Below are 9,410 nucleotides of genomic sequence, written 5' to 3'. Positions count from 1 at the left end.
GTGTCAGTTTGAATTCCGGGCTAGCTTAGGTGCTTAAGAACATGATCAAAACCCATTAATTAGTGCAGCAAAATGTTGATCATTTTGGTGAACTTCAGACAGTCCGGTGTTCCTGAAAAGCAGTGAATGCAGACGGGTGGAAGGTCTTACCCCCTCTCTGTAGAGCTGTCTGCCTCAGAGAGCAGCAAGTACCTCTGACCAGGTCCTGTGATGTGGGGAGTTTCTTAACTGGAGAGCAAACAGGGGGTGGGCAGAGGTGAGAAATGGCCATGATGAAGGCGTTTGTACCAACCGTGAACTGAGAACTCTCTCAGTTGCTGAAGTTTGTTTCGCTGAAAGTCATCCCAGGCAGGTTGCGAAGCTCTGTGGCCCGAAGCAAGCCGCCTGCGCACAGAGCAGGGCTGCAGCCTGTTGCAGAGGGCACTGGCGGGGCAGCTGCCTCAGGGTTAAGCACCTCTGCTCCGGAGACAAGTTTAAGTGCCTGGTTTTTGGGGACTTTCGTCCAAAGCATGCTGAGTGACGGGGAGGGTGGCACTGTCAGAGTTTGGGGATCCACTTGGGAACAGGATTTAATTGTTCCCTCAAATGCTGTTCCTTCCTGTAGGTTTGGCTTGCCCTTTGTGTTGCATTTGGAGAAGACGATTGCTTGGGATATTCTGCAGAAGGAAATTCTGGAGAAGATGCAGTATTTCCTGCGACCTGCAGCCTGTGTGCAGGTGAGGCAAATGGTTCGTCTGTTTTGAGGCTTCCAGCTCTGTGTGATGTGAGCTAAAGGGGAAGCCAGTATTTCTTTGTGCAATTGTGTCCAAGTCTGGTATTGCACCTCTGGTGCTTTTGCCTGCTGTTGGCCGAGAGGTGCAGGTAAGGTCAGACGATCAGGTGAAGAAATTGCGTGCTTTGCTTCCTTCCTTGCCCTCAAGAAGCGCTTGAGAGATCAGTGTTGCTTTCTGCACTGGAAATCTACTGGTTGCTGGCGTTTGCTTAAAAGAGAAGCTTGAACATTTGCTTAGTAACTGCGTGTTTCTGGTGAGGACCCCCTCGGAGAGCAGAGGGGTGTTGCAGAGGAGCTGTTGGGCGCAAAGCCTCAGTTGCTGGACCTCACCCCTCTGTTAGCCACTTGGTGTAGGCGTGTTTGAGAACTTGTGCCTTTGCTTTCTCATGTAGCACACACGTTCTAGGGTGAAGTATGCGTCAGCCAGTGCTGAGAGCAGGTTTGCACACAGGAGCGTTGGGTCTGAGTCACTGCGATGGCTCCTGCTCTCTTTGTTGCAGGTTTGCCCGTTCAGCTTGCGAGTGGTCAGTGTCGTGGGCATAACGTACTTGCTACCTCAGGAAGAGCGACCCCTCTGCCATCCGACGGTGGAAAGGTGAGCTGGGCCTTGGTCCCGGGAGTGGGGAGGGGAGGGGGTTGTGGGCTGTGTACTCGGTGTGTAGCCGTGCAGAAAGGGACAGCCTGCGTGTGGGGAATGGACTTCATGGGCCCAAGGAGCTGGGAAATGACTGAATGTCCTCGAGAAGCTGTGAGAGGATTGCTCAGTTGTATGTCGTGCCATCTGGAGTCTGTCCTTCTTGGAAATGGAGAACGGAACAACAGTATTACTCCACGTGTTAAATTTATTTTATTTTTTTAGTGACTGGTATTCTTTAGAAATTTTGTAGATGCCTTTTCTGTAAATAAGTGTGCATTTGTATACAGAACTAACGTAACGTAGGTAAATGCAGTTTGCCAGCTTTGTCACATTCTATGCTGTGTGGATTCCTCTAATCCCTTGGCAGACCTGAGCTGTGTGGGGGTGGCGGAAGGATGAAGGGCTAGCAGAGAGATGTTATGTGCATGTAAAAGATGACATGAGTATCGAGTTGAAAGGTGGTCTAACTTCTCTCTGCTCCTCTCTCCAGGGCATTGAAGTCTTGTGGACAGGGGGGAACTGCTCATGTGAAATTAGTGGTAGAATGGGACAAAGAAACTAAAGATTAGTAAGTATGAAGTAGAAGGCGTTAAAGTATGTTTGCCTCAAGAACGATGCTTGTGGCTTGCTTGTGTGAATTGTGCACCCTTCAGCAAACAGGAGGCCCCTCACAAAGTCCTCCCAGTGCCCTGGGCCCTGCCCGCAGGGACACATGAGGCTGGGGGCCCTACACTTGCTCTGTCTTCAGAGTCCTTCTCTCTGTTAACTGAGTTTTTGCATTATGGAGCAGACATCTCACATGTGGCTCCTTCCCTGACAAATCATACTCGTGTGAGAAAGTTTGTGGGCAGTGAGTAGCTTTTTCTGTCTGAAGTAAACTGGAGTGGGTGCCCGGTGATGCTGCTTCCCCCTGCATTCAGTTGTGTTGCCTTTTGCCAGTCAACTCTCTCTCATGTGAAATGGGACAAGTGCAGGAAGAGCTGCTGCTTGTCCCTTCACAGCAGCTACTCGGCAGCGTGGGGGGCGAGTGGATGAGCCGGTAATCGTGTTGTCTCCCTGATGCAGCTTGTTTGTGAATACTGAAGAGGAGTATATTCCAGACTCCGAAAGCGTCCGCCAGCAGAGAGAGCTTCATCATCAACCTCAGACCTGCACTTTATCTCAGTGTTTCCAACTGTACACCAAAGAGGAACAGGTAGGGACAAGACAAGTCAGAAGAGCAGCCAGGACTCGGCAGGTCTGGCTGGTCCATGTGCTACATCAACTCCCACACTCAGCAGGGAGCTGTTTTCTGCAAACACTTGTATGTTAAGACCGCAAAATAAATCTGTAACACAACAGCAGTTACCTGTTGTGCTAACAGGGGAGAGGTCTGTGGGAGGTACTGCTTGTGGGGTTTTTTGCCCTGTGAGTGTTGGTATGAGAACTTCTCTGTTCTGCTGTTTCCTCCCTATGAAATAGTGATGTCGTTTTCTGGTGTACATTGTATAGAGTTAGAAAAACTTGGCTTCTTCATTGACTGCTCAGTCTTGGAGAAGTTGTGTATTTCTGAGCTTTAACAGGGCTGGGGTGGACTCAAGGCAACCCCCACTGAGCAGGGACCCTCTGAACGGCAGCTCAGTGACCACTGAGCATAGTTCTGCAGAAACGTGGCCACTCTCCTCCTCCTCCTCACACCCTGAGCTGAGCGAGAAGTTGGGGTGGCAGGAGTGATGGTGTATCACAGGGCAGAGCAGAGATGAATCTGATCTGGCCCTTGCCTGGAACACGTGAGCAATCTACGTCTTTCTGCCAGAGGTCTCCAAGCTGCTGTAAAAAGGGATGGTCCTAGAGTTGTGCTGTGGACCTGTAAGTGAGCTTTAATAACTTTGGAACCTCATTTGTTGCTTCTTTTCAGAGGTGAGGGAACAGTTGTTGTTTGACAGCTTAAAGCTCTCTGGCTTCTGAGTTTTCTGAGCACTGGGCTGTTGTGGGAAGCACATGTCATGTTTGTGTCTTTGAAAAGACATGTTCTGCATGGTGGACAGTGAAAATCTCTGCAGTTTGTAAGTTGATGCCTTCGGGACATAGGGAGGAAGAGTGTTTCCAGAGGGCAATGAGGTGCTAGAGATAAAATTCCAAGTACACCTGTCTTCTTTCTGTTCAGTTCTTTCTTTGCTACTGGCTTTCTTGTGAAAATGCTTTTGTTCAGGCTGCTCAGCCTGCCTGCTGCACACCAGCACTAGCTGAACTCTGCCTTGCAGAGGGAAGTGCCTCCTGCAAGAGGTGCATGTGTCTGTTTTGAAGAGCATCATTGGGAACCCTGCGTTTTCAATGAGCTTGATAAATGCTGGAGGTAGAGGGCTGCAGGGGTCAGTGTCTGCACTGGGCCTGAGGCAGCAGAGGAACAGTGGTTTAGTGAAAATAGCCTTGGAATTTGAAAACTAATACCCACTTGTGCCTCTTCCTTGTAGCTTGCCCCAGATGATGCGTGGCGATGCCCACACTGCAAGCAGCTGCAGCAGGGCAGCATCACGCTGAGCCTCTGGACCTTACCTGATGTTCTCATCATCCATCTCAAAAGGTTTAGACAGGTAAGGATGGCTGCAGCGGTGCTGGGTGACTGCTGCTCAGCCAGGGGGTGACCTGACCACACCACCTCTCCAGAAACAGCGGTTCTGCCCTGCGCATTCCTCTCCCGGATTTCTGTTTTTCTGGAGTGCAGTGGCCTCGCTGCCGCTCATCTCGTGCCGGTGTGTTTATGCAGGAAGGAGACCGAAGGATGAAACTTCAGAACATGGTTAAATTCCCCCTGAGTGGCTTGGACATGACTCCGCATGTTGTTAAGCGCAGTCAGAGCAGCTGGAGTCTGCCGTCTCACTGGTCACCCTGGAGGAGACCTTACGGGCTTGGCAGGGATCCAGAGGACTATATCTATGACCTGTACGCTGTCTGCAATCATCACGGCACCATGCAGGGGGGACACTACACAGGCAAGTATCCAGCAGTATCGGGCGTGTTGGATGCTTTCAGAAAGCAAAAGGTCATATTTTTCTATTGAGCGTCTGCATCTTCTTCATCTTTCCTGATCAAATGACCTAACCCACCTAGCAAGGGCTGGCTGTGTAATACCAGAGGGGTAACTTTTATGACTTTGAGGAATGGAACAAAGCCTGTTGACCCCAGATGTCTTACTGTATGTTTCTTTCTCTGTTTTTTTGTTTGTTTGTTTGTTTTTTACAGTAATGTAGGCAGCCTTTCATGTTTCAGAAATGCTCCTGGCCACTCAGTGCAGAACTTCTGTAGTTGCAAGGGACTGTTACACACAGGAAATTTTTGCATTTTGCCTGTATGCACAGCCAGTGTATGACTGCCTCTGCTTGTTCCAGCAGCTCCCAGAGCAGCCAGAGATAAACAAGGTTGCCTGGTTGTTCTTAGGATTTGTGTGGCTTCCCAGCAGTCCTGAAAATATGTGTGTGTGGTTTTGCCCCTGACGTACATCTCTGAGCAGGCTCAGGCAGAAGGACACTCACAGATGGAGGCAGCCCACCACAAGTAACAGAAGGTGAAGTGGACGGAGCCACCTCAGATGGGGCTCTGCTGTGAGCAGAGACAATCCTGGAACGCGAGCTGTTACTGTGTTCTGGTGGCCTCTGGCCCCACTTTGCCAGTCAGACTGGAAGAGGGTGTGTTGCACGAACAAGTCTGTTCCATTAATTCTCCTCTGAGTCCATTGTAGTGGATCGGGTTGTGTTTAAGTTGTTATACAGCAAACCTGAGAGTAGTAGGAGTGAGGAAAGTCTAACAGTAATGTGTTTTCCCTCAGCGTATTGCAAAAATTCAGTTGATGGCCAGTGGTACTGCTTTGATGACAGTGATGTTCAGCAACTTTCTGAGAACGAAGTCTGCAAGCAGACAGCTTATATTCTTTTCTACCAGAGACGCACAGCAATCCCATCATGGTCTGCTAACAGCTCTGTGGCAGGTGAGTCCTGCTGGCCTTGCCACGGAGTGCTTGTAGTTTGTCTTTGGTGGACAGCGTGTCTTTCTGAAGAATTTTCTGCCCAGCTCTGCTCTGGTCCCTACTCTCTGTCCCAGATCTCATCGAGGCTTGTGTGAGTCTCCTGTTGTGTGTCCGGGTCTGTGGGAAACGGCCTCCTCTTCTGTGCAGGCTGCTTGTGGCCGAGAGGCTGTGGAGATGGGGAGCCCCCTTCCGCCCCCCATCGGTGGTTCTGCTCAGAGATGCCCGTGTCAAAACCACGACGTAGAGGCGTGACTCGCTCATTCTGTCCGTCGGTCTGGGGTGGGCAGCCAGCTGCTGGGCGTGTGGTTGAATCTGGCCGAGCTGGGGGCGGTGCAGGCTTGAGGACCTGCCTTTGCTCGGGAGAGGATTTGCGCTGCCTTTTCGTGCAGCTCAAGGACTGCCCTCTGCCTGCCCGCGGCTGCACTGCTGCTTGCCATCCACAGCGTGCCGGGACAAGCACAATTCTGTCTTTCCCTCGTGACCATAACTATTTTGTAAGCAAAGACTTGTTCTCTCTGGGTGCTGTGGCTGTGTGGGCCAGCTCCAGAGTCCGGAAGCCCATCGAAGCTCAGACAGAACAGTACGACCTGACTCTCGGTGGCCTTCCAGGGTTTCACGCTCTGGCCTGATGTGTGTGCCCGGTTCCTTGCAGGTTCCACAAGCTCCTCGCTCTGTGAGCACTGGGTCAGCCGTCTGCCCGGCAGCAAGCAGCCCAGCATCGCTTCAGCAGCATCGTCGCGGCGCACGTCTCTGGCCTCGCTCTCGGAATCGGTAGAGCTGGCTGGGGAGAGGAGTGAAGATGACGGTGTGTACTGGCGCTGCTGGGCGTGGGGTTACTGGGCCGCTAGTCTTTCTGTTACAAGCTCCCTAATGAAGTAGCTGCAAAGTACGGTTACGAGGGGCACTTGCTCTAGCAGCTGGGGGACGCAGGCGCTGTGTCCGTAGGAGCAGATGGGTTCTAGCACAGGTGAGCTTTTCTCTGGTATGAAAGGTTGGAGAAGAGCAGGGCAGGAACCTGAAGGAAACTTTCAAAGAAAGGAAATGTCATCAACCAAGCTTTTCAGTCAAGAACTTCTTGTGCTTGGTTTTTCTGGGTTTTACTGCAGCACCTTTGCAGGGAGGCCCACGTATCACTATAGCTTAGCGTAAGTACTAGTTGTCCTCTGGCTGCTCCCAGAGAGGTGAGAAGATACACAGATTCCCTTGTCCTTGCAAATAACTGCTCAGTTCCTGGCTTTGCCTGGCCTCCACGTGGTGCCTTATAATGTCTGAAATCGTGGAGCTTCACAGGTCAGTCTGAGTATTTGGAAGGGGATCGAGAGCTGTCCCTGCGGCAGGGTGGTGATAACTGTCACATCTAGCCATGGTAGTCTCATCTAAAAGGCTTATTGTTGTACTTTGTGTTTGTAAATACAAATATATTGCTTTAAAGAGGCAGGAATCCTCCTTTGCCTTTTCCAGGGCGCTGTGGGAAATATTCTGGATTACAGAAGAATGTGTTTCTAGGAGCATAATTGTAGCTGATGAACCAGTCACTAGTTTCCAGGACTTCCCAGAGTGCTAAACCTGTGTTTGGTCTCTTGCTGCTCAGGGACGAGAGGAAAACCTGGATTTTCAGTTACAGGCCTCAGAATTACTTGCAGGTGACCGTTACCAAATGACAGTTGTTGAATTCCTTATTCAGCTTTCGCGGAAGAACCTGAGCCTGCAGCAGGCGTGAGGGGATAGGCGTCCAGCGTGGGGTGGGTGGGCTGCCCGGCTCGCTTAGGGAAGAAGTGTCTGCGGATGGGTGGGCTCGGCTTTCTTACTGAGGGTGTGGCTTTCTTTCTCTGCAGGAGGATTTTCAACTCGGCCATTTGTGCGAAGTGTCCAGCGTCAGAGCTTGTCGTCTAGATCTTCTGTCACCAGCCCGTTGGCAGTGAGTGAAAACGGTGTCAGGCCCTCGTGGTCACTCTCTGCAAAACTGCAGTTGCGTTCCAACTCTCCGTCGCGCTTCTCCGGAGACTCTCCTGTACATACCTCTGCTTCCACCCTGGAGAAGATCGGGGAGGCTGCTGACGATAAGGTCTCCATCTCTTGCTTCGGCAGCCTGAGGAATCTCTCCAGCAGCTACTTGGAGCCCTGCGATGGCAGTCGACGAGAGCACAAGACGGCTCGCAGAGCTCCTTTGGCTGTCATGGAAGGGTCGTTCAGGGAAGAGTCTGTTGTAAGGACATCTAGCTCGGACCTTTCAGATGGCTACGGGAAGAGCTCTGTGCAGCCAGAGAGGAGTCACCCTGCTTTGGACCCTTTTGATAACAACAATCAAATCGCCTTCGTTGATCAGAGTGACTCTGTGGATAGCTCTCCAGTCAAGGAGGTGAAGACCCCCAGTGGGACCGGGCTGGCTGCAGAAAAGGGGGATGGCACCCCTAAGAAGGCTCACGGCTCCAAGAGGGTTTCTGAGCCAGACAAAAGCTTGAGGAAGGGAAGGACAGTCTCATCTGCCCAAGAGACCAAGGTCTCTCACTCTTCTCCTCCTCCACTAAAGAGTTCCCAGAAGGTTTCCCGGTCTAGAAGTAAGACGGACTCCTCGAGGGCCAGTGGGCGACATGGGTCTCCTGCTCCCACTCAGACTAGGAAGGACCACAGCACGAAGCCCCTTGAGGTGGCAATCCCGCCAACTCAACAGAAGCAAAAGTCAGGTTCTTCTCCATCCTCCACAGCTGCCAAGAAAGCCCCATCAGGCTCATTGACTAAGGGCTCTTCCGCTGGGAAGAGCCGGACTTCAGACCGAAGCCTCAGCAGGGAGGGCTCTAAGATAAGTCTGGGGTCAGATAAAACGAGCGTTACCAGCAGTTCGAGAACGAGCTCCCCGCGGATAAGCCACTCCAGGAGCGACAGCAGAGCAGTGGACAGCAAGCACGTGCGGAGTTCCTCCATGGCCAACCTGCGGTCCCCAAATGTTGGTGTGCGTTCTGGTTTGAAGAGGGACAGCAAGTCAGAAGAGAAAGGATTGTCCTTCTTTAAATCGGCCTTAAGGCAGAAGGAGACACGGAGGTCAGCAGACTTGGGGAAGACGACGATGCTCTCGAAAAAGACAGGGAGTGGCAGTTCCAAGTCAGGCAGTAAAAATGTGCTGGAAGACAAATCGGAGAAAGGTGTTGTCCCACCAGCCTCTCAAACCAATGCCAACGTTACCGCAAAAGAAAAACTCATCCCAAAAGATGCTACACCCAACAAACACTCTCTGCTATCCAGTCGCAAGTCCAAGTCTTCCCAGCTCGATCCCGGAGTCCAGTCTCCTCCTGTCAGTGGCAAGCAGCCTGCTGACAAGCCGCTGAAAAAATTACCTTCCAGCATGCAGGTGTCTGTACGGCCTTCTCTGGAACCTCAGTGAAATGCTGCAATCCAGGTGTTTTTTCTTCTGCTGAGAAGCTAATTTATTCTGAGCTCTTGTTTTTTTGTTCACGTGCCTAATGTATGTTTTAAGGAGAAGTTAACTGCAAGTTGTTAAAGCGCCTTTTGATTCTGCCATCAAACCAAATAGCCACAGGCAGCCAGCTCTGATGCAAGTAGTCTAGCTGGAGTTGTTGAACACGAATGCAGCTGTCCCATAGCACTTGTACAGGAGTCTCTTTATAGAAAATGCAACAGCTTTCTTCAGATTCAAGGTTTGAAATCTGAAACCCAGTTGTACTGACAGTAGTGTGCGTTGTAGAGCTGTGAACTGATATTCCTTTGGTCTTGTTCCGAGCAGGCCGTGTCCGCGCTGGTGCGTGGCCTCGTTCCGAGCTGTGGAGGATGCGAAGGAAACTGGAGAGACTGATGCTTCTTTATGCTCGCTCTCAACCCCCTCTCCCTGCTCCCCTCCATTTTTCAAGCTTTCTAAAGGGCAATATTTCAACACTAATGTTGTTTCTCAGGTATATACTCAGCCAGTATAGGAGGGACTAGCATTAGTGGATGCACAGAGAGGTACCCGTGTGTCCGCGTGTCTGTGTGATAGATTGCATTTT

The 9,410-nt window shown here is 51.2% G+C and overlaps 1 protein-coding gene across 1 annotated transcript in view; it reads left to right on the top strand.

Annotated features, from left to right (window-relative positions):
• The window catches only part of USP31 (ubiquitin specific peptidase 31), a 13,600-nt gene extending 4,809 nt beyond the window's left edge, over positions 1-8,791 (top strand). Inside the window, exons 7-15 of the mRNA XM_009873024.1 lie at positions 605-716; positions 1,273-1,367; positions 1,900-1,977; positions 2,475-2,604; positions 3,863-3,982; positions 4,156-4,381; positions 5,215-5,373; positions 6,065-6,217; positions 7,248-8,791. Of these exons, the coding sequence (XP_009871326.1) occupies positions 605-716; positions 1,273-1,367; positions 1,900-1,977; positions 2,475-2,604; positions 3,863-3,982; positions 4,156-4,381; positions 5,215-5,373; positions 6,065-6,217; positions 7,248-8,791 (2,617 nt within the window). The remainder of the gene's footprint in view (positions 1-604; positions 717-1,272; positions 1,368-1,899; positions 1,978-2,474; positions 2,605-3,862; positions 3,983-4,155; positions 4,382-5,214; positions 5,374-6,064; positions 6,218-7,247) is intronic.
• Positions 8,792-9,410: the final 619 nt, after the last annotated feature.

The sequence above is a fragment of the Apaloderma vittatum genome, unplaced genomic scaffold, assembly GCF_000703405.1.
Source record: "Apaloderma vittatum isolate BGI_N311 unplaced genomic scaffold, ASM70340v1 scaffold12717, whole genome shotgun sequence".
In the NCBI taxonomy this organism is placed as follows: domain Eukaryota; kingdom Metazoa; phylum Chordata; class Aves; order Trogoniformes; family Trogonidae; genus Apaloderma; species Apaloderma vittatum.
This window is presented reverse-complemented; position numbering and strand designations above follow the sequence as displayed.